The 26,367-nt window shown below is 32.0% G+C and overlaps 1 protein-coding gene across 4 annotated transcripts in view; it reads left to right on the top strand.

The window, feature by feature from the left end:
- The window catches only part of LOC139523684 (matrix-remodeling-associated protein 5-like), a 32,906-nt gene extending 8,332 nt beyond the window's left edge, over positions 1-24,574 (top strand). For 3 of the 4 annotated variants that reach the window (XM_071317890.1, XM_071317889.1, XM_071317893.1), the window contains 16 exons: positions 2,038-2,295; positions 3,444-3,698; positions 4,546-4,803; positions 5,383-5,637; positions 7,173-7,430; positions 10,052-10,312; positions 12,889-13,152; positions 13,378-13,668; positions 13,891-14,001; positions 16,254-16,323; positions 17,677-17,750; positions 19,804-19,840; positions 20,904-20,989; positions 21,453-21,489; positions 22,641-22,714; positions 23,288-24,574. In XM_071317890.1, the coding sequence (XP_071173991.1) occupies positions 2,038-2,295; positions 3,444-3,698; positions 4,546-4,803; positions 5,383-5,637; positions 7,173-7,430; positions 10,052-10,312; positions 12,889-13,152; positions 13,378-13,668; positions 13,891-14,001; positions 16,254-16,323; positions 17,677-17,750; positions 19,804-19,840; positions 20,904-20,989; positions 21,453-21,489; positions 22,641-22,714; positions 23,288-23,406 (2,708 nt within the window). In that variant the 3' untranslated portion in view covers positions 23,407-24,574. The remainder of the gene's footprint in view (positions 1-2,037; positions 2,296-3,443; positions 3,699-4,545; positions 4,804-5,382; positions 5,638-7,172; positions 7,431-10,051; positions 10,313-12,888; positions 13,153-13,377; positions 13,669-13,890; positions 14,002-16,253; positions 16,324-17,676; positions 17,751-19,803; positions 19,841-20,903; positions 20,990-21,452; positions 21,490-22,640; positions 22,715-23,287) is intronic. The other variant, XM_071317891.1, reaches the window with a different exon arrangement.
- The last annotated feature ends 1,793 nt before the right edge of the window (positions 24,575-26,367 follow it).

Raw genomic sequence — 26,367 nt, 5'->3', positions numbered from 1 at the left:
ACTTAAAAATACCATAACCATAACATGGTCACAGTGAACATGTACAAATAAAAATGTACAAAAATACACAATGAAATTAATTTGGAAGACTGACTTTCTCATTTATAACTGATAAATTAACATAAAGTTTCTAAAATAACTATAGTTTACGAGTTAAACGTAAACGATATGCATATTTAAGTAGCAACTTTTGAAAGACATTTAATTTACCGTATCATAATCATCTGACAAAACCTTTGTTACTTGGTCCATTATACGTTATGACCGCATAACTAGAACATTTAAGATGTGAATGTGATAAGTGGACTTATTAATTCAAGTTCAATATACTGGTCATGAAACAAAATGGATGAACCGCAGAAATTATTCGATATTGAAATTTAAAGATTTGTTTTTCGGAAAAAAAAACTTATAATTATATAAGTTAGCTATATTAAAAAAACGTTTAGACATGAAACATGTAATTTGACTTCGCCTGTATAATGATCAATTTTGCGGGGGGCAGATTACCGGAAAGTCACTTCCTGGCCTAGCAAGATACAAAAGTTTTACAAATATATGATAATTGAATGCAAAACATACATGAATATAGTCTAAAGTGCCATATCTCATAAATTGATTAAGATGATATATACTAGTAAAAACTACGATCAAAATTTTAATATATTGCATAATCTTGAAACGGAAAGATATAAAATAAGCGTTTCAAGCTACACATACAATATTAGGTCAATGTCAGGAAAATGTAAACTTTTTTGTATTAGGCGGAGAAGCTGGGGAAGGGCGAGGTTCAACCGAGCCCTTCCACAGTTTTGCGTCGAGTACAAAACAGTTTATATTTCTATCACATTGACCTAATATTGTTTTTGTACTGAAACTTAAGTTAACATATTGATAGCGTTTTGAATCGTAACACAAATGTCAAACTTATTTTCATCCCTAAATGGACCCCTGATTGTGGAAAAAGTGTTCCATGATGAAATTGCATTATATCAAATATAGCTATAATACTATATTAAGGAAAAAAACACAGATAGTTTCAGTATAAATAAATGTACATTGTACGCATCACCTGCCTTAGCTTGGATTCCAAATTCAGTTTAAATGTCATAATTGAAAAAGGTCTGGACACAATCTATAAAAGTTTGAAAGAAAAGTCTAAGATTTTCAACAGTTACAAATGAATAAATAGGGAAATAAACATAATGTATTGGTCAACTAATTCCAGATGGTGACAGTTAAACTTATGAAGTGAAGTGTCGATTTCAGTCGTGTTTCACATACCTCTATAGGAGCATTTATTTATCTATGTAAGGAACACATAACCTTGTTAATTATATCCGTATAGTGTGATTCAGTTATTTATTTTCTCATACTTCACTGTCGAGTAAAATTTCATTTTGATGTTCGCCTCGGCTTTGGTATTCCAGTCAATGGGACAGTAACTCAGCGACACGTAAATCTATCAAAATAAACATAAATTAATATAACGACTGTTGCTAATACACATATTACATGAAGGAGGACATGTTTTACATGGCAGTTTCCTTGATAACACTATATTTCTTCTTTTCATTTTGGAGGAATCCGTTCGTCTGTTATTAAGTATTATTAACTCCAACACTTATTAAATTTTCATGTATGTGGTGTGTTTGTTTGCATTATTTGTTTCATGTCGTTTGAATTATAATAATAAATCAACACAGAAAAAATTATAGAATCATATTCAATACACGGTTAGGAATTTGGAAAATAGATTTCTTCTTACATGCTTTATGAAGGTTTTGTATTACCAAATTGTATTCTAAGTGTCTTGTATTTTGCGTGTTGTAGTACTCAAACATGGAACAAGACGAAATAGAAAAAACATTTTCAAATTTATAAAGATTATACTAAAAGAATATATAAATCAAAATACTCAAACAGTGTACAAACTAGTAACACAATCGTCTAGTAAAATTTCAACAGGTTACAAATTTTTATTAAATCATAACTAGTTTTTTTTCATGAAAATGTTGTGTTTGGTTTCTTATTTAGAGTTGTCTGATGTAACAGTATCGCCTGCTCTATCAGTATTGACCACGACAGAGAATGCAACTCTGCAAAGTATCACATGTACAGCTAAGTGTTGGCCCGAATGTAGTTTTAAATGGACTGGGCCAAACAATTTTATATACAATGGTACACAATTAAGACTGAGCAATATCCAAAAGAAGAGTTCAGGACAGTACCAATGCCAAGCAACAAATGTCGTAGGAACAAATTACAGTAATTTCTTTTCCATTAGAGTTCAACGTAAGTTTCTTGCTCCAACCTTTTTTTTTTAATAACTACTATAGGATTAAACATTTTTTCTAGAGGTTATTGATGTGTAAACCGGGGCGATTAACTCACAAACTGAATAAAAGTCCGAAGGACTTTTATGTTGAGTTTGTGAGTAAGAGCAAGAGCCCCGGTTTACACATCAATAACCTCTAGAAAAAATGTGTTTAATCCTTATAATTTTTCGGCCAAACATTTGTGATATTTAATAAACATTTGTTTTGTTGATGGCTCCTAGATATATTTACCATCAAAAGCACAATGGCAAGTCGTAACTAAGGAGTACGCCGCAATCTTGACTTTCTAAAAACCATAAATGTCCGATAAATACAACGGAATCTTAAATGAAATAGCACCTACCTCAAAATGTACATTTTAATTAAATGTTATCCGAATTTGAAGCGTACACGTAACGAAATAATCTTTCCCTTGAAAATTTCTATTCGTATGACGTCGTGTTTTGCCATGACGTAAATTCGACAAATCCGTCATGTAATTTCGCGGAATTTTATAAAATTTTATTTTTTATACATTTTCGAAGCTTTAGTGCATTAAATTTATTTCTTTGTTTGATATATATGCACTAGAACAGTCACAACTGTTATGCAGTTGTTTTTAAATCTCAATTGAATTTGCTGAAAATCCCCGGATCACTGCAAGCTTGTGTATCGCGCTTGAATAGATTACAAAAGTAGTTTCGGAAACATGGTTTATCGAAGTGTAAACTTAGAGAAAAATTTTAATTGACCAATACAATTCAAGTATTTATAGATATGCAAATCATATAAGAATTATATCATTGTAGAGAAGATATAAAATGAATTTATTCATATTTTGTTAATGAAAACGAGAAACATAGTTACAATGTTACGATGTCACAATGTTCTTTTATTATGTTTACGATAGATATTTAAGGGGCTTGCATATTATCTTCTTGAATATAAACAATAACAAACTGCTTAAGCGAATAACGTCGTGAACCTCCTGCTATTGACACCATTTAATGTGACTTTGTACAGAAGAAAAGTTGCTAATTGACTTGAGTAAATGATCATAGTATTCATGTATTTTTCACCCGGAATAACGTTGTGTTGTCCTTTAAATAAGCTATTTCTTTACAGATAGTCCTAATCAGGTATCACTTTTACCAGCATATACAACATATACGAGAAATGAGGGTGATTCTCTAAACGTAACATGTGTAGCTCTATGCGAACCTGCATGTAATTTTGAGTGGACGTTTCCAAATGATACTAAGCATAACAGTAGTAATTTACAAATTGATTCATTGCAAAGAACAAATGGTGGACAGTACACATGCAGAGCATCTAACAATTTCGGCTTTAAAATATCAGATATAACGGTAACGATAAACTGTGAGTAAAACTTTACGGATACAAACTATAATAGTTAGTTCTTAAAATTGTTTGCTGCATTACAAAGAACCTTTGATGAAAATATGCATGCATAGAAACCTATAGCTATGCTTTAGGCTTTAAAAAGTCAGCTGGTAACGGTTATGATAAACTGTGATTAAATATTTCAAGACACGCCAAAATTAGTAAAATTCTGAAAATGTGGGCTCCCCTCACCTCCCCTTTGCCATTTTTATCCGATTAATGAAACGAATTGATAAAACTTATATACAGGAAAAGTGTATCAGATATGCATGTTGATCGGGCAATATGCTTTACTGGTAGAGATATTTGGAAATTATCCTTTTGATATAGTGATTAAAAGATTTCCTCAACTTTAATGATACTTGGTGCATGACCTGTAGATTTATATCTGTATAACAAGGACCATTGTACCTCTCATATCCGACTTCTACTTTAAGGTAAAAGTTGGAATGCAATTAAGATTAAGATGTAATATTTAAATCTCTTCAGAAATGATACCGTAAAGGTAAATCAGTAAATATTGCATGATTGTTGAACAAACAAATCTTCATCTCCATTATTAACAAAAACTACTGAAAGATAATATGTTGTCGATCACATTGTCTTAATACAAATTCTCAGTTGTCGACAAGGGTGTGACACTTGTTGATTTCATTTTTTTCTGACGAAGTTATATGAAGTGCATAGCAGATTGAAATGATTTATAAAAGAGTTTGCACAATTGTTAGGTGAACCAGTTGAGCAACTAGCTGTTTCTATAATATGTTAATAAAACTGAATTTAATTTCAAGTATTTGTTCCAAATATATTATTTACTTTGCAGTTGGTCCCAGAGAAATTTCTTTGTCACCTTCGGATTCCAATTACACAAAAAAAGAAGGAGATGTACTTGGTAGTATCGTGTGTTCGGCTGATTGTTATCCTGCATGTAGTTTTACATGGACATATCCTGATGGCACAAAACGTAATAGTTCATCTTTATACATATATCCGTTACAAAAGAATCATGACGGATTATACAAATGTAAAGGGTCCAATTACGTCGGATATAAAGAAAAAAATATAACGGTTACTGTAACTTGTAAGTAAATTTTTCAAAATTCTTAAAATAATAAATAGCTTTTAAATTGCTTCCGTTTATATACTGAGATAGGGAATTCAAGTCACAAAATGCCATCCTTAATGACATGACAACATTAGAGTAATCTATTCTTTATTAGTAAGTCTGGGTTGTTTTTTTTTGGTTAGCTTTTGATGTGAATGCAGACATTTGTTTGCTTTGTAACGAACATAACCATTAAAGATTGAATTTGAAATATATAAACGTATAAGATGTCTGCATGTCGATTTATATTAACGAATGATGTCCTTATAACGATGATACAATTTGGTAAACGTTTTAACTAGTTTGTGATATCGATATATAAACAAATATTGAACTTCTTAATTGAACGGATTACAGTGTTCATCAATATAGCAGACGTTTAAGATATTCTGCTTGAAGCTCCAATTCCAACATTCCCGTTTACCTCTAGAAGATATCAAAATATAAGCCTCATCAAAACTGATTTTTTTTATAATTGCATCTCTTTTGGGTCGAATGACCAGTTTTTGTTTATTATTCGTTTGTTGGCATTAAATTACATGTATTGTATTACAGATAGTCCTGATGAGATATTACTTTTACCTTCGATAACAAATTACACAAAGAAAGAGGGTGATTTAATAAGGGTGGAATGTTCAGCTGTATGTGAACCTGCATGTGATTTTGAGTGGACCTATCCAAATAAAACAAAACAGAACATTAAAATTTTACAAATCGAATCATTACAAGGAACTGATGATGGAATTTACACATGCAGAGCATATAATATGATTGGATATAAAGAGTCAGCGTTTGTGGTAACGATAAATTGTAAGTTAAAATTTCATGTACTTAAAAAAAAATGTTTGAAATGTAATAATAAACAAAAGTTAGAATTCCCAAATTTGAGTCGAACCACAAATGCTTCATAATGAAACTTTGCCATGCAGAGCAACTATTTAGTCGATTAAGAAAACCTAATGGGTAAATATTTCCAGATACCCTTACAGCCGTTTAATTCTTTTTAGTTTTAAGTTTTAGGACCAACAACCACTCCCCTTTTTTCAATGTAATACTATCGATAATAATATACATGATAAAGGTTTGCATTTAAGTTCAGGAATATTTTTCCAAGCAATGGATGAGATTGTACTAGCAAGCAAGTCACATTATTCAATATAAGCGCAATTGCTTTATAATAATGTTTTGTCAAATATCAAACATTCATCAATGATCAGATCTGAAAGATGCAGGGAAGGAGTTAGTGATCGTGTCTACAATTTTACTAACCTTCCATATTCTTGCATGGGAAGATTGTTTTCGTCGTTCCTTATTTCAAGGAAACAGTAGGGTTTGAAAATCGATCAATATGCTATAGTTTCGTCTATTAAAAAAGGCACTACTGATACGCGAATTCATATAATGACCAAATCATAAAATATTGCATCAATAGTTTACAAGGCAAACTACTTGATATGTTTAATGCTGTTCAGAATTGAATGCTTCTTTTTGTAAATTTATTGGTGTGTAAAAGCGTTTACCGAGGAATATTCCGGATGTATCGCGGAAACGATTCGTTCTAAAATGTACACACGGTGAACGCTTTAGCAACCCTTTAAAATTACTAAAAGAAGCATTCAATACTTATAACTATATATTTATTTTAATATGATCATGAAAACACAATTTTTTTTCAAATTTTTATTTTAATTTAGCTGTGCACTTTATTGTAGAAGCTCGTGTCTTCATGAATGTTACATTTCATTTGGTAATTAATGTTGATTTGAGAATGATGCGAGCTTGCTGTTAGCGAATCAAAATAGTAATTTTAAAGAATCATACATGTAATGTAATTATATTATAACCAAGAATACTGCACGCTTATATTGTGGTAATCAAATTGTTTTATTACAATGTATTAGTGTTCCCTGGAATTGTTAAACAGTTTCACCACAGGATCTTTCAATAAAAGTGACAACAGTTAAAATACTTGTATTATGAAAGGCAGCAGCATTTATTTTTAAGTACGTGTGTCTTGTAATGTAGTCATTTTTGTATTTTTGTATTATATTAAACATTGCCATAAAATCGAGAGGTGTGGTATGCCACAAAACCAGGCTCAACCCAGTATTTTTTCTTAAATATCCTGAACCAAGTCAGTAAAATGGTCATTTCTTTATTATAGTTCGTTTCTGTGTGTGTTACATTTTAATGTTGTGTTTCTATTGTGTCGAAGTTCTCCTCTTATATTTAATGCGTTACCCTAAGTTTTAGTTTGTAACCCGGATTTGTTTTTTCCTTATTTCGAACAGCGGTATGCTACTGTTGCCTTTATTGACCATAATTTAGTATTGTTGATATTTCAGATGATCCAAAATCAATTTTTCTATCACCTTCGGATTCCAATTACACAAAGAAAGTAGGAGATACACTTGGTAGTATCGTGTGTTCGGCTGATTGTAATCCCGCATGTAGTTTTACATGGACATATCCTGATGGCACAAAACATCATAGTCCATCTTTATATATAAATCCGTTACAAAAGAATCATGAAGGAATATACAATTGTAGAGGATTCAATGATGTCGGATTTGAAGACGAAAGTATAACAGTAACGATAAATTGTAAGTAAAATTTTCAACATTCTTAAAAAGAAAAAAACGTATATATTTGAAAAAGCTTGCATTCATATACAAAGACATGTTTATGAAATAACACCTTATAATAGTAGCAATTTAGCTCGTTATAAACAAAATTATTTAAAACAGTTCAAACAAAAACAGGTAGAATTTGATTTGTTATAAAGTACTATGGAATTTTAACTTTGCCTTTTAGTTTGACTTGTCATTAAAATATTTTCGAACTCTTAAAATAGTTATTAAAGCTACCATGATTATAATTTGTTTCACCAGACGTGCGTTTCGTCTGGATAAGACTCATAAGTAACGCTCAGATCAAATATTTAGAAGGTCAAACAACTATAAATTAAATTCGAAACAATTTTGCTAAAAACGGCTAAAACGGCTATGGTAATCAGGAGTGATCAGGAGTATCTTATCGACAACATATTTGTTGAATTTGAATGTAGACTTTTTCAACAAGTTGTCGGCATTCCTATGGAAACGAGCTGAACGCTTCTCCTTGTCCACCTCTTCTTATTTTCATATGAATCGGAGTTCCTTCAGACACAAACAAGAAGATCAAAGAAGCCAGATTATTTAATTTCCCCTTCAGATATATTAATGAAGTTCTTTCTATTAACAATCCGAACTTTTCTAATTGAGTATCACTAATATATCCCCAGAACTAGACATTACAGATACAACAGACACGGCTTCCTTTGCCTCATTTGAAATTTATACATAGAATTTGACAGTTATCTAAGTACCAGCATCTATGACAAACGAGACGATTTTAATAGTAAAATCATCAATTTCCCCCATATCAGTAGCAACATACCAGCTTCACCTACATATGACATATACATTTTCCAACTTATTCGACATTCAGGAGAGCTTGGAACTACTACCCAGATTTTGAAAAACGTCATCAGGGTCTGCACAGAAAGTCGATGCACCAGGGGTATGTCAGAGAACGTCTCGACCTTTTTCTAAAAACATTTCATCGGAAGTTACCAAGACCTTGTTGATAATATTCCGTATCAACTTAACAAATAATACATGTTGGTCTTGGTGTATAGATTCTGCGTACTGACGTTGTTTATCATCTTAATAACGTGTTATACTGTTCTGTTATTGTCTTTGTTCTATTACTAATGTTACTTTTACTGTTTGGTCTGTTTTCTGTGATATCCATTGGACATGTCTCTGTACTTATACGTCCTGTCAATGAGTTGTTTGTTTTATCTTTCATTTTTGCTTGTGTGTTTGTACGTGTGACTCCATTTGGTTTTTTTTTTTTTTGCTACATATGACGAGGCTTTGTACTTTTAAAAATTCTTCCATTATATAATTGTTCTATAACAGTTATAAAAATACTGTTAACGACCAAATTATCTTACTCGCGTAGTGGTATTAACCATATGTGGCTTTTTAATACTTTAAAAGATCTTCTGGATAATTTGAAGTCTCGGTCTTTTTTCTAAAATCAGTTCTAACAAAACGTTTGAATTTCAACCCTGTATACCACCATTCCCCATGTGAAATTTTAATTTTTGAAAATACTTTTAACGACAAAATTATTTTATATTTATTTCTGTGTGACGTTTATATTCTGACGTCAAACACGCGACTCTACTAGATTTGATGTGAATGCAGTCATTGGATTCAAATATTTCAATCCTTTATGGGTTGATTTAAAATACATATATAAGTAAGCAATACATGTGGTTGTAAAATTTGATAGATGCTTTTTGTACTTCTTTGTTAAATATTTGTTTGTTTTTGTTCTAATTGATATTGTGACACAGTAATGACTGCTGTACCCCCTATTTTTTACAAATTTACCAATTATGTCTGTTTTGTTCACGCATCGTTGTAAACATAATGGAATTCGATGCGACTAGCATACAAATGACAGGTTTAGCAGTATAAAACCAAGTTAAATCTGCCATTTTATTTTACATTTGAAAGTGCCTGTACCAAGTCAGGTATATGATAGTAGTTATCAAAGGCACCAGGATTATAATTTTGTACGACATACGTGCGTTTCGTCTACATAAGACTCATCAGTAACGCTCATATCAAAATATTTATAAAGCCAAACAAGTACAAAGTTGAAGAGCACCGAGGATCCAAAATTCCAAAACGTTGTGCCAAATACGGCTAAGGTAATCTATGCCTGGGATAAGAACATCCTTAGTTTTTTCAAAAATTCAAAAATTCAAAGTTTGGGAAACAGTTGTTTTCATTAAGTTGATGTGTTTTGTCATTTGATTAGGGACTTTCCGTTTAAAATTTTCCTCGGTGTTCATTTTTTTTGTGACTTTACTTTTAACTAGTATTTTAAAAAATTCAAAATGACAAAGAAGAAGAAATCATCTTTAAAAACTTGTTAGATTAAATCGAACAAACGCTTTCTCGATGAGATGTATTTGATAAAACCTTTATTTTGATTTCTTCATCGGTTGTAACTTTTTACTTATAAATAATACTTTTTTACATTCATATTTTACTGTCATTTATCAAAAATTATTACTTTTATATACTAGCTCACACTTTAAAATTGTCCGAATGAACTACTAGTAGCATGCAAACAGGATTAAAATTAAGTCAGTTTTTTTCAGTTGATCCAGGGAACAGCATTTTCTTCTCGCCGTCAAATACAAATTATGTAATGATGGAAGGTAATACGTTAGGAGACATTACATGCTCGGCTAATTGTAAACCGTCGTGTACGTTCGAGTGGACATATCCAAATGGAACAAAGTACTTAGGCAGCACGTTAGGGATTGGCCGACTAAATAGGACACATGCTGGTGTATACAAATGTAAAGGATACAATCACATCGGTAGTTCAGAGAAAACAATTACAGTTGCAGTAAATTGTAAGTTGTGTTAATTTAAATAGTCCTAGGCTAGTAAATTGTTTGAGCACAAGGCCAAGCTGCCTATAAATCCAGGTTTAAGTGTCAATTTTCTACATAAGGAAATAACCGTATGTACCAAGTAAGGAATATGACCGCTGTTTTCCATTCGTTTGATGTGTTTGAGATGTTGATTTTGCCACTATATAAATGACTGTTTGGCATTTAGATAAATACAATTGGTACCGTCAATGTTATAACAACCGCTGTGCCGATACCTTTGTATGTGGACAATCAGTTATCGGGTAAAATACTTGCAAAATAGCCTTTTTTTAATTGCTTATATAAAAGTAGAACATTTAAATAAAGGAATTAAATTTTTCATGCAAAGATCTGATTCGGGTATGCTTTAGGTCCTTTATAGATTTATCAGCTCTGCAAAGTTTGTGTAAGGTTTTGACCTCGAGCATCACATAAAAGACACAATATGAGTTGTCGAAATACACATTTGTTGTAGAACAGACACACTGGTACCGTTTATCTTAAACTACTGCCGGGTCCATTAGTAAGCTGTAAATTTCAGGGAGTATCGCCAGCTATTGATATTACTGTGGTACAAGTATGCCTGGCATGCAAAAACGGTTACTGGTTGTTTGAGTTACTTAGTTATTAACTTTTTTTGTTTTTGTTATAGGTGTCAGACCACCAATTACTCCCTCCAATTTAGAACGTATGTAAAAGTAGTCCTACTTTGACACAAAATAGTGCTTTTGATGTCATTGTTTACTTAAACTAACCAACAAATTTGCAGAAATGAAACTTTTTGTGAAAGGGAAATATATTTATACCATTTTGAGCCAAAATTCACTTGTCTATGAGTTTGCATTACAAATTCAGGATTAATGCGCTACATAGTACACTGATTTAAGATTTCCATAAAACCGGGAGTTATTTTGGTAGTACCTGTCTTTTCAAAATCAGAAATGTGTTACAAGACTTTAAACATTGGTTGAAAATTGGCATGTAGGAAGGTGATACATGTACAATTCAGGATATACCTGGTTTCCTTGAAGTTAAACTTAAGGTAAAATATTTAGAAAGCTGTGAAAATTGCAAAATTTGGTTGAACAGATAGGGATTTTTAATTGGTGGTCTGACACCTATATGTCACAAACTGTTAAGTTTATATGGCAAAAAAATATTGAATTGAATTGTTGATTGAAAATGTCTGTTATCAAACTTTTAAAAAACTATTTGAATTACGGAATATATCTTCTTCTCCCTTAAGTATACAATATACCATCAATGTTTATCGTAAATTCTAAATTGTGAAATATAAAGAATTTATATTAACAAAACCAAAACTAAATCAGTCTAAGGTTATCAATTAGACATTAATTCTGGCCACACTTAAACTTTTTGCAAGATTAAGATATAATCGCCGTCACCATCAACAGGTTAAGTAACGAATATCATTGATAAATTACTATATTCATGTCCGATCTGATGGAACAGTTACGATTGACATATCAAACAAATTCTAGATAAAGGCAACAGTAGTTTACCGCTGTTCGAAATTCATAAATAAATTGAGAAAAAAAATCAGGGTTACAAACTAAAACTAAGGCAAACACATCAAATATAAGAGAACTACGACACAACATTAAAATGTAACACATACAGAAAGGAATTATAATATAACAATGGCCATTTTCCTGATTTGGTACAGGACATTTTAAGAAAAAAAATGGTGGGTTGAACCTGGTTTTATGGCATGCCAAACCTCCCGCTTTTTATTGCAATGTAGGACGACAGAGAAACACACGAATAATAGCTACAAACGGTAACTGGTATAAAATTTAAAACGCCAGACGTGCGTTTCGTCAACACAAGACTAACCTGTGACGCACAGATGTAAAAAGTTAGAAAGCCAAAACAAGTACAAATTTGAAGAGCACTGAGGACCAAACGTTCCAAAATGTTGTGAACAATACGGCTAGGTTTTGTTTTGCCTGGGATAGGAACATCCTTATTATTTAGAACATTTCATACTTTTGCAAACAGTAAATTTTATAAAATGACTATATAATAAATATACATGTTAAAACCGAGGTGGTGACTAACTACTGAACAAAAACGGATAAATGACATAAAACAACCTAACCCGGAACATAAAAATACACAGCCGAGTCAGCCAAAGCCCTCAACGTATAAAGTGACTTCACATATGAATTTCTAAAAGGATTAGGAGTGATGATTATCTCCTGTGGATTTCAAATGGTTCATATTTTTGTATCAAGGGACATTTCTGATATTAAAAACACACATAAAAAATAAAACCGTACAGATCAAACTGGCAGCTGGGTAATTCTCGATAAAACCACGTATACACGGAGAAGTTAGCGGGAAACGATTTTACCAACCTCTACCTCCGCCATATTGGGATCGTGGTAACTGCAGTAACCACGAACAGTTTAACACCAGTGATTATACTGAGATCAAAACATAACCTCAATTCTTTAACAAACAACACTAAATGAAAATGTTATGTCTTTTCACATTTAAGTCTAGGGTACAATCATTTCAATTCTTTGTAGATCCACCAGAATCGATACGATTGTCACCAACCAATACACCCTTCATAGTTCGAGAATTTACGACTGTTCGTGTGACATGTGAAGCTGACTGTAGACCTACTTGCAGTTACCAATGGACTGGGCAAAATACCTGGACGTCAGCAAATAAACATTTAACGCTTACATCAATAAGGAGAACTGCAACTGGTTCCTATATATGTAGAGCACGAAACATCATTAATTCATACCGTTATTCTGAAACTTCTGTATCAATAATTGTACACAGTGAGTATATCGTTCATTTATCTTGTGCCAGACTTATTTCAAATTATTTCTAATTTTCATATTTTGGTCATAGTTGTCATATGGTAATGCATTTTGGTCTACGTTTCTTTCATCAAAAGTGCAAATACATGTGTTAAAGCAATGCATTATGTAGTAATCAACGCATCTCCCATTTCCATTCTTAATTTTATATTATCAATACTTTTTTAAAAATGTACTTTGCAGCATTACCTACGAAGGCAGCAAAGATGACTGCGATTTGCACTGGATCTACAGCAGTTTCGATTGCCTGGATTGGTGATATGACCGTATTTCCTAAGCAGAACTATGAACTGCATTACAGAACGAGTAGTAAACCATCGAAAACTCTTAGTATTTCTAATTCTTCAAATCAACAAAACATTTATCTCATACATGTACAAAATCTCAATCCATTGACAAAGTACATGTTTAAAATAGTAGCAGATAACTATTTAGGACATGCTGATTCGGAAGAGGTTAGCTGTACAACTCTTGGTATGTACAATACAAGATAAGTGAGTTATAGAATTCCAAACGTTGTCGGAAAGATAGAAAAGAAATGTAAATGTTAGGGACATGTGTAAAAAGATAAATATTTAAAAGATACAAAAGTCAAAAGTGTAGAGAAAAAAGACTGTTACCGCGTTTGTGTCAGTTTAATATAAAATTAATCTCCCAAGTCATCTTTAAATTGTATACAATATATGTTTTTTGTAGCATCTGAAGCGGAAGATTCCGAAGTGAATGGCGCTTTAATTGGAGGAGTAATTTTGATAAGTCTTGCTGTGTTGATGTTTGGTGTAATGATAACTCTGATACTCATGTACAGTAAGTGGCATACTTTTTAAATAAGTCACATTCATTTAGAAATCTTAATCTTTACAAAATCTATATTTCAAAAACAACATGCGACTGTCTGAGGCAAAAGTTTTTGCTTGGGAATTGTTTTGACGTCACTTGCAGTACTCAAATTGTAACAACATGTGATAGATAAAACTGAACAAATTATCATGAAAATACTGTTCATTATGTAAATATATAAGTGTCGTTTGTTGATGGCCTTATTCACGATTTTAAGTAGCTAACGTAACTTAACAAATATTGCCCTAATCGAGACATGGTAAAAAAAACATGAATTCACAGGCAAATAATCTAGAGAACACATCGAATATCAGCAAACGCGTTATGAACTTTAGGAAAAATTTTTCTCATGTTAACTCAACTGTGTGACTTAAATTCTCATTCAGAATTAGTTTTGATGAAGAAAGTCAGACTTCTGGTGATGGTATGCGATGAAGAAGTGCTCAAAAATTTTCATACGAAAATATATTTCATATTAGGGTTGCTTTTTATTGCATTTGAATTATTTCTACAGTTCGAAGTACATTTGTAACATTTTTTATTGCTAGGTAAATTATCCAATTAGCACCATTGACATGTTTCAAGATCATTAATCTGCGATAATTGATCACTCTTTCTCGTGTAATAAGTGGAAACTTCTAATTACACGAGTTTAGCAATTATACTGTTAACCTTGCAATTTCCATCAATAGATACAATGTGTTACTTAGCATTGACGAATCAGTTTATATAAAAAAGCAATAATTTCATGTAATGAAAGACAAACAAGTTAAAGAACATTAACACCATATCTTGCAAGGCCCAACAAATCATTATAAAACAACATTGTCTTCTCTATAGTCGGGTTGTTGTCTCTTTGACACATTCTCCATTTCCATTCTCAATTTTATATACATGTGCTTATTCTACAGAATTTGTTGTTTCTGATAGTTTTCAAACTCGTTTTAGTGTTAAGAAACTGCAATCCACGAATTCAAGAAGCATGTAACTTTTGTCCATACAAAAAAAAATTAAAGCACGAATTAAAGTATTTTTACACAACGCAATGCATTGGAATATCATACTCTCGGGAATTGTACACAATAATTTACTGTATCGGTCAGACGACTATTATGGTATCAAAAGATCACAAGTTATATGAACCAGACAAGTTGTGATTGTTACCGTACAACCAGTGACGATTTTATTCGTTGTTCCACATAGCCTTGTTGCAAAAATTGTTATGTCATAAGCACATAATTGTTCATGAAGTCTGTTTAATGGAAATATGCTCGACCGAAACGAAACGTATGTTACTGCTAGGTAGTTGGAACTTGATAGTTGCTTTTCTGGAATTAGCATTAATGAAGAAGAGTTTAAAAGCGTCAATCAGTGTAAACTTCAAAGAAAATATCAAGACTCAACATGCGTATAGAGGTCCTTCTTTTTTCATTGTGTCATCAATACATCAAAAAATGAAAAACTAAAAAGATAATATGCACTTTTCTTAGTGTTTTTGATATTTTTTAATACTGACTGTTCGATAAGAAATAATTGTATGTTGTCGATCAAGATGGCAAAATCTGCAATGATATTGGTTCGGTGTACTGTAAACCAACTTATTTTCGCGAATACTTTATTTCGCGTTTGACCCTTTCCAGTCAATTCCGTGGCGATTTTCTAATTTATTAAGTGTTAAGATCCGAGTTTTGCATATTCCCCACGATCTATTTTCGCGTTATTTTTCTACTCGCGAAAATCGCGAAAATAAATCGCTCAAGAAAAAAAGTTGGTTCACAGTATTATTTTTTGAAAATAAAAGATAAAAACATGACCTTCAACAAGAAATTTTAAAATACGTTTGAAGTTTTCTGTTTAAATGCTTTAAATACATTCTGTGTTTCGGAAAATGATCTATATATACATCCCGTGTTAAAGAAAAACATCTCAAAAGCTGTACTGATCAATATGTTGTTTTGATATATCTTAATATTCTTTTTTTAAGCTATCAAATTATTTCAAAGATTGTACCTCGTTCTGAAGTTAAAAAGACATTAGCGATCAGGTTTCACGGGCAATAAATCTGTGTAATGAAACATGAAAACAAAACGTGTACACTGTAACCATGATTATTTTACAACCCAGAAAGATATAATTCTGTTTTTGTTTCACGCCTTTACATATAGTTGTATGCTTTACACACTTAAAATATTGTATTTCTCGTATGCATTAACCTTTAGGATTTAGACGTAATACTGAAGACACACAGAGTCAAAGTTGTATTCACGAATGTTTTACAAAAATATTTCGGTAAGTAGATTGAAGTTGTTACCATGCAATAAGCAGATGTATTAAAAGTTTCCAGAACCTAGGTTCCCGAACCTCCACATATGAATTATGTCCTTGTTAAGAACGACCAAACTTTAACGACCAATTATTCTAAGTTCAACTTTGCCTGAGTAAGTTGGAACCTTAGTTTGTCATGTCCCATATATGGGCATTATGTTTTCTGGTCTGTGCGTCCCGCCTCGGGTTAAAGTTTTTGGTCGAGGTTGTGTTTGATGAAGTTGAAGTCCAATCTTCTTGAAACTTAGTATACATGTTCCTTATGATATGATATTTCTAATTTTAATGCCAAATTTGAGTATTTAGCCCATTTTCACGGTCCACTGAACATAGAAAATGACAATGCGGATGGGGAATCCTTGTACTTCGGACACATTCTTGTTATTCATGTTTGATTTTTCAACAACAAAGAATTTTAGCAAACTATGTTATATATCATGTCGATACCGAAGCACCGACTAAAGCATGTACATACCTATCGATACTTGCGATGATTAACAGTCAAACAACAGTTACATAAATTGAGAATGGAAATAGGAAATGTGTCATTGAGACAACAACCAGACGAAAAGTAAAAACAGCCGATAGACACCAATCTGACATCAACACAGCAAAAAAAAATCGACGCACACGAAGGAGTGCATTAGCTGACCCCTCCACAAAATGTGTACTAGTTCAGTGATAACAAAGACCAATGAAAGTAAACTCCAAAGCATCTAAATGAACTTTAATGAAAAATCATACAAGACTAACAAAGCCATTGTGTATAATTGAATATAATGATTAAAGATATGGTGCAAACAAAATGTGGTTTTTGATCTAGTGTAGTTATCAATTCTCTTCACCCAAAAGTTAATCTTATGTTTGTACTATGTAAACTCTGTTAATGACAAGATTGAATGCAAATAGCTCCTTACGTATTGTACAATACATTTGAAATATTAAACTCCATAACTCGATTCCTCTGAAAAAGACGTTCAATCTAAATACATGTTCCTAAAGTCAATAGTCAGTGCAGGCGAAACAATTGTGGATAAAGTGCCAGAGATCATCATTACCAATTTGTTTGCAGAGACGGTTTAATTTGCCATGCATGGGAGCAAATTAGGGCAATATAAAGAAACATCCATGATCTACCTAAATCTTTTTTTAAATGGAATCGACGTATATAAAATAAAAAAATCAGGCTAGTTTTGTAAAAAGATATACAATTAATAATTACTCAGATTTTAATCATATGGTTAGTACATTACACTGTTAATTTGTATTTTACACTGACAATATATCTATATGCATGTGTAGTTCCTTATTTTATAGATCATCGAAGGATAATGAAGGAATTTATGAAAACACACAACCCGCGTCTGAGTGTGGTAATCTTGAATCTAACGGTATTTACAATAAACAAATATATGATTAAATTGTGCTCAGCATATTTCAATTTGTATGTATGAAAGTTATTTAAACAGAAACCGTCAAACACAACCATATACATATGGAGGAGAACATAGTGTTTTCTAAAATAGCCCAGGTCTTGAACAGCAGGAAAATGAATTTAACATAGAAATACGATATCAATTCAATTAAAAAAAAACATAGATATTAACATGATTAAGAATTTATAAAGGACAAACACTAATGAAGTGTTTTTAATGTAGGCAAATGCATATTTGACGGGGTCAAATTAGTTCTTAGGTTATAGCTTGCATTTAATTTGAAAATCATAGTTCTATCCATGACCTTGTTAAATTATTCAATAAACTTAAAAATTCCAGTTTTGTGTTTGACTATTCCTATAAAAAATAATAATATCGAAAGTTCTTATACTAGAGGCAAATGATACCAATGGAGCATTCTAACTCATATATCTTAATAAACTGATAAAGAATAGCTCAAAGAAAAAAGACTAACAACCAAACAGTTAACAAAACACAAAATAGAAAACTAAGGACTGAGCGACATGAACTCCAACAACACCTGGAGGTGATCTAGAGTGCTCCGAAAGGGCTAGTAGATCTTAATCCACACTTGAGTTATGAATAGTTCGTTCATCTTTTTGATGTAAAAATTGAATACAAATCAGTTTAATCGCCCTGTTGTTAATAATTGAAAAACTATAAATACGGAGAAATAAAGATATCTAAAACTGATAGGTTGCCTTCCACTGTGTAATGCTTTTCATTTGTTTAGGAATCAGACTTGCAGTAAAATTGATTTAAATAATGTCTAATTGACATATATGTTAAAACAATTTACATGATATCTGTACTTTATGGACTCGCATCATACAAATTTAACAAAATTCGAACAATGATTCGAGCGTTACTAATGAGTCTTTTGTAGACGAAACGCGCGTCTGGCGTAAATATATATATTTTTTATCCTGGTATGATGAGTTTATTTGCACAAAGACTTACGGTTCAAAGCGCCGGATCCTGGCTATTATCATATTCCAACCAATGTTCCGTGATTCAAACTGCTTCTGATTTCCGCTCCAAGACCAATCACTACACTTGAATAATCAGAAAGGCAAGACAGTGTAACATACCTTAAAATCCGAAAGTATACGCATGGGCTAAGATCTTTAAGTATCTTAAGGTTTATGTACCCTTCTGCAGCCATTTTTGTACGAATTTTTCAAACCTCAATTGTATTAAAACTACAAATATAATAAATAATAGAGATAGGCCCTTTAGTACATATTCCAATGGGAAACTTGATACAAAGCATTTTTTTTAACTGTTTCATTGCATTTGATAGAAAAAGAGGACTTTGTTGCAAATAAATCAAGATTTTTATAGAAAATCGACAGCCTTTAATACAGAGATTTTTGTTATAAAATTTGAAACATAAGTTACTCACTTGATTTTCAATGATGTGCTAGCGTTTATTTTTTTACAAAAAGTTCTAAGCAACCTGTAAATTCCAAAACACCTCGTGCTGAGTCACTAAAGTCGAGCGCACCCTAAAAGGTGTACTTGATTTTGGCCATATTTATATTTGTTTTAACCAATAACTACATTTATAAACTTGTTTTAAGGAAATCAATGCTAGCACTGCATGCAATAATCCTATATCTACTAGTCATCAAATTGTCAAATATGAGAGTACAAGGATAAAGGCTGTGGATTTTCTATAAAAATCTTGATTTATTTGCCACAAAGTCCTCTTTTTCTATTAAATGCAATGGAACAGTAAAACGAAATGCTTTGCATCAGATTTCCCCTTGGAAAATGTACAAAATGGCCTATCTCTGTTATTCATTATATCTGTAGTTTTGATACAATTGAAGTTTGAAAAGTTCGTACAGAAATGGCCACAGAAGGGTACATAAACCTTAATGCACTTTGCATTGTACAACATCCTAAAAGGAGATAATTAAAAGAATTGTAACACATTCTTGTTTAAATTTTTTTTTTTCTAAATGGCTACTTACATTTTCAGGCAAAAAAGACTCAAAGGTAGCAGCTAAAAACCAAACGTAAGGATTGTAAAGTTTCACCGCTAGTATGATTATTTCGTGTTTTCGAGGTCATCTCAATTATACACGTACGGAGCGTAAACCTTATATGAGAATTTGAGACAAATCGATGAACATGTATTTGACAGCTAACGCCCTTTAAATTATTCGTTTTGGATTTGAGAAAAATAGGATTTATTTAAATCATTTTGGAATTCCCTTTTGATTGCTTTCAAAAATCACACCTGCATTTTTGTCGAAATTATATACATATGTTACTATAATTGAACAGGTTAATAAATATTAACATTTTTGTGCAGAAAAATCATTTTTTGGTTGCTTTAACTGGGGGTTTTAATTACATACTAACATATTGTACCTTAAATGACACCTTTGCCATAGGTTTAAAACAAATGTGTTACACCTTAAAGGATATTTCAGGCACATGAATAATTGAAAAATTGTAAAGGCATCATGTAGAAAAACGTTGTGGTAAAACTTTGTTTCATAGCTCTGGAGAATATCATTCTATAGCCGATTTGTTGTATAATTATATAATCTAATACGATGTGCTTCTTTGGTTTCATAAGTTTCTCGATATATCTATACTTGGAATTTTGAGGAAAATCATGTTTCATATTCTATTCTATTGCATCAACTGCACATTTCAACTGTGGGTATGACAGTAATAACAGCCAATGGAAATGTTTGGGTTGACAATCATAAAGATTTAACACATTTTGTTCTAGTGTTTTTATAGAAGTAATTCATGAAAGCCTTATATTTATTTGAAATTTGTAGCTTTTATTTAACAGTTGGTAATATAGAATATTCATACGCAATCTAACCTTCACGTCAGGTTTTTGAATTATCGTCATTGTTTTATTAGAATCGCAGTTATTCATTTTCACATAACCTTGGCCGTTATGTTTGTTAATTTTATCTCTTGAACACGCTCGAATTAGAATTAAATATAACAGCCTAGATATTGCGAAAAATTCAAACAAACCTATGGCTTGCAAGAATTATTTCAATTTATTTAGAGGGTGTGATATACTCATTGTGCCAATATTTATATTTTCAGCGAGAACACCTATGAACCTATTCAGAGAGGGAAATCTGACAGACAACAATACACCAAGATACAAGTACCAGCTGTTAAAACTGCAGGTACTTAAAATGTTTCCAATTCATATTGTAAATACCCATTTGTTTCCAAATCTTTATATGCTCGTCAAATATGCTACAAAAACATTTTTTTATTATCATTTTATCACAATACATGTAGTTTATGGACTCGCATCATACAAATTTGCGAAAAGTCCGAAGGATTCCCAAAAGACACAGACTTACAGTTTCAAAGCGCAGGTTCCAAGCTTTTATCATGTTTTAACCCATGTTCCTTGTTTCGAAATCCTTCTGATTACCCCTCCAATACCAACCTCTGCCCTTAAATAATCAGAAATGCAAGACGGTGTAACTTATCGTAAAAGCCAAAATTGTATTCATGGGCTAAGATCTTTTAAAATATAAATACACTATGCATTGAACAACATCCTAAAAATTTATAATTTTAAGAACTGTAAAACATTCTTGTTTGATTTTTTTTCTAAATGACTACTTACATTTTCAGGCACAAAAGACTCAGGGGTAGCAGCTAAAAATAATAGGTAAGGATTGTCAAGGTTTCACCGCTAGTATATTTTAACATAAGTGACATAGATAATGCGTTCATTTTATATTATACATAAATAAATAAATTTGGTGTATTTATTGTCTTCTGATTGGTTAAAAGTATTAGTTTTATTTTCATTGTTGTCAATTTGTATGGCGATACGCCCACTCTGACGTTGTGTATTCATACGCCATGTGTGTACGTTGTTTTTGTTTATATAAATAGTATAAAAAGTTCTGATAGCCTTATTTTTTATAGAAATTTATTTATAATGAATGGCTATTATCTATTTTGAATTTATTGACCCATAAAATTAATTTTTGACTCTTTACATTGAATAATCCGCGAAGATTTAACATAAACCACAACAGTTTTAAAAATGATTACAGATGAAGTTAACAAATAGAAAAAAAAAGATTATACATAGGCTTTTTTATAAAATGTGTTTACTCGCTTGTAAAACGGGCACTAGCTACCAGATGCGAAATTTAGATTATGATTTTATTTTGTTTAAATATTATTGAAAGTGAAATGGTGAAATAAAAATTCCCTATTATCGGCGAGTATGGTTCAATTATGTCAAAATAGGCTATGAAAAATCGTTGATGACTTATTCACTTCCAACAGGTTGATAAATATTAACATTTTTGTGCAGAAAAATATTTTTGTTGGTTTTACTGTGGTTTTAATTACCTGTTATAAATAACATATTGTACCTAAAGTGATACCTTTGCAAGTAGGTTTAATATAAATGTGTTACAAACAAAGTAGAAACCTTAAAAAATATTTCCAGCAGATGATTAATTGAAAAAAATATAAAGACATCATGTAGAAAAAAAAACGTTGTGGTTAAACTTTGGTTTATAGCTCTGGTTAGTATCTCTCTACGGCCGCTTTGTCATGTGTAATGTTGTAGTATAATTCGATGTGCTTCTTTGGCTGTTTCAACAACGGCGTGATTAGTTTCTCGATATATCTAAACTTGGAATTTTGAGGTAGATGTTGTTTCATTTTCTACTCTATTGCATCAATTGCACATGAATTTCAATAGGTCAATTTGGCGGCTCTCCCCTTAGTTTAGTTTAATTATTTCAGTTTGATTACAAGGAGTGATACACTCATTTTTGCAAATATTTATAATTTCAGCGAGAACACCTATGAACCTATTCAAAGTAGGCAACCACACACCACGATACCTGTTCCAAATGTTAAAGCTGCAGGTACTTAAAATGTTTTCAATTCATATTGAAAATACACATTTTTCCAAATCTTTATATGCTCGAAAAATACTCTACCAAAACTTGTTTTCATCAGTATCATGATTATCTGTATATGTATGTTAGGTCAGTTCTAAAAAAAAACATTTCAAAAAGGATGAACATCTTATCAATATATGTGTCTCAATTTCTAGAGTCCATTTTGATTACAGATATATAAGCTATTTATACTTAATTACAAGCCCTCTGTGACTAGTTTGTTGTACATGTTGAAGCAATTATATAATAGTACGAAAGAAACCCATAACAGTTGAAAAAAGACAGATGATAACATTTTCAAAAGACAACAAAGAGAAGATAGATCTGGATATCACACTATTTTAGTTCCGCGAACCCGTCACTCAAAACTCAGACGGCAGTACGACTGCCTTTAAAAAGTTATTTTAATAAACAGTTTCGTTAGTGCGAGGTTAAATTAAGAATGCTAAAATGGCTTAAAATTGTCGAAGTATACAGTGGGTTATTTTCATCAGACAAATTTTGAAAGTGGAATAATTTCTAGTTTTATAATTTCAGATCTTAGAAGACCACTAAACCCTCAGTATGTAAACATTGAAGGGAATACAAAGACTAATCCGGACGAAAAAATAGCATTGCGGCCTCTTGCAAAACTAAGACCGATACGAAAAACTTGAGAAAAGAAATGTTTATTTGCTGTTTACATGTTAAAGGAATCGGAAAAAAAAACAAGATACAATCTTACACATTTGTACATTTAAATACTCTTAAATTATTCGTTGATACATTCATAAACTATAAGGAAACTCAGGTTTCAACTTCCGCAGGCCAATTTGACCTTAGACGGACATAGTTTTTTGTTATGCTCTTTGGTAATATAGATGTTCAACTGTTTCGGTTTCTGTACATGATTTGCTTTCAAATGTTCGGCTTTTAGTGTTCTTCACAGGAATAAATTCAGAAGAGCGCGTCGGACGCATGGCATTAAAAACGTGATGTTTTATATTTTGTTATGTTCCTGTTGCAAAAAGGAAACCTTGGCCTTTTCCATCCATTATTGATTTTGTATGTATCATCTCCTAAATTGATTGATGACATTCCAACTTCTATTGTATTGATTTAAAACGTTTGTTTAATAAGTTGATGTACATATTGTATTTTGTAACATCTAAATTTTTTGTTGTCAATTTATTCGTGGTTTTATAATACTTTGTTAAGAATACATAAAAAAAAAAAAGTGTATGCTACTTATCTATTTTGCACCATCATTATATATGACATGAAGGGAGAATATTTAGCACACAAATTAATGTGACCATTGCTAACCAAAATCATTGTTATTTCATTTGTTGTTTTTTAAATAATAAATCAAGAAATACTTACCTTGTTAAGGATGTTCGCTCGTCTAGTTTTGCCAGATATTTGGAATCCTCTGGTTTTATCAATGTAATTCCATTACAAAATTTTGCCTATTAACCCCTTCTCTTCTTTTCAGACTTTGATTGCATTTAGTTCAAAATGTTATCTTTCATTTTATTTTCAAATCTTTGCTATTTTTTCATCGTTTTATAATGAAAAATGGTACCAATGTTAAACTCATGAACAGCCTTGAAAGAAAAGATATTTATAGAGTAGGCTTATGAAGTTATGTTAATTATATATAGGCTGACAATTAAAAAGATGATAATAATTTAAAGTTTACAGCTAATTAAATTTGTTGTTGTATTTCACAATAGTTTTTAGTTATCAATTGTGAGACTGATGTATTGTATACATGTACCAGAGTATAAAAACTAAACATCTGATGATTCAAGCAATAAAGATAGGCTGTGTTAAAGACCCCAACGTCGTATTTGGCTGTTTTCTTCTCATTGGTCGGGTTAGCTTTGTTGTCTCTTTGACAAAATTCCCATTTCCATTCTCAATCTTATTTCAATAGAAAATGTGCTACTCGGAATAACATAAAAAAATGTGGTGCACACTGTTAAATAACCCGCTACGCGCGTTATTTGGTGTGCACCAAATTTTTTATGTTATTTCTTCATAGAAAGAAAAAATATAACAGTCATTCCTTTGTGACAGACGCAACTACTTATTCATATAGCTGACTAAATTTCCTTCAAGGCTCTTTCACAACATAAGCAAATTACAATGTACATATACTATCTGGATTTTCCTAATATCATACACAGTGAAACATTTCCAATGATAATTCAGGCAATTTATTTTATCTGTTTACATTTTTTTTTTTGTACATGCATCGCATAGCGTTAAGCTGGGGTCACACATTCACAATTTTTATTGCCGTCCTTGACAGGACCATTCCCGATTAAAATTTGTCAAAGTCTGATCAAGATACTGTGTAATCGTGGATGGAAATTCAAACTTTAATTCAAATTTGTAAAAAAAAAATTTAATCACAACAACAATCAGATATTGTTCAGGAAGCGTCGATATTCAACCGTTTCCAAGCAAATTTGTCCCGATAATCCCGTTCTCAATCCGTTTTGTATCTTTCACGTGGTAGTATTCGACCGAGTCTGCCACGACTGCGTCCCGATTCTACCGAATGTGTTCCGACGATGACGGAAGTTATCCGTTAGAAAATTGTCGGTATATTCAAAACAATCAGGTACTGTCGGAACTTAATCCCATCATGGTCCGCTAAATTGCATTGCAAACGGCTTTGTCTGGTCTCAGACTCTGACGTAGGTATCATTGACGAATTTCGTATTAATAACTGTTCCGGGACGGTTTCGGTAAAGACGATTCGCAATCGACAAGATCTGGCTGCAATATGGACTCAATCGGCAGAAAAACAGTATTGAAAAATTTCTCCAGATCATTCCTGTTCCACAAAACACCGTCCAGAAAACATAGAACACTGTTAGATTTTGATCCGATACAGCAGAATCTGTCACGACATAGTCACAGTTGTAATCCGACTAGACAAAATCGGCAGAGTTTCCCCGAATGTTAAGCTTTATGCCCGCGTCACACTGTCCCGATTTTTACGCCGATGGCAACACGATAATGGAAATTTTCAAAATCGGGACTGATCGTATCCAGATCGGGCTATTCGTAGTGCCATCTTTAACTATCGTAGAACCATCGGCCACTTTTTCTAGCCTTCGGGGACAACTTCGGGAAGGGTTCTAAATTTTTTAACATGTTAAAAAATCCCCGAAGGTGCGTCCGATGTTGAGGGTTCGTATTGAGTTCGTATCACCATCCTCACCATCGTAATGTCACCGGGAATGCATCTTTGCACATCGTATTGCATTCGTGTTTCCATCGTTTCCATCGTGCAGTTTTGACATTACGATGTCTACACGAATGAATCACGAACATACCCAAAGGTCTTACGATGGCAACACGACTTCGTGAAGACCTCGTAATCCCGCCGTGTTGCCATCGAATAAAAGTACGAAGGCGACAAGATGGAACTACGACGGCAATAAATCCAGCTAAATGTAAGTTAATTTTCGCGCTAAAATTCATTTGAAGTGCCATGCGCGATATGCACTGGTAAGTCTAATACGACAGTTAAGAAAGACGTTCACAAAACATGGAGATCATATCATATGATTCTTTGAGAACAAGAAAGGCGACAGCGTTGTTTCTATTAATTCAAATGG

This window comes from Mytilus edulis, chromosome 5, assembly GCF_963676685.1.
Source record: "Mytilus edulis chromosome 5, xbMytEdul2.2, whole genome shotgun sequence".
Taxonomy (NCBI): Eukaryota; Metazoa; Mollusca; class Bivalvia; order Mytilida; family Mytilidae; genus Mytilus; species Mytilus edulis.
The sequence above is the reverse complement of the archived record's forward strand: the minus strand, read 5'-3'. Positions and strand labels throughout refer to the sequence as shown.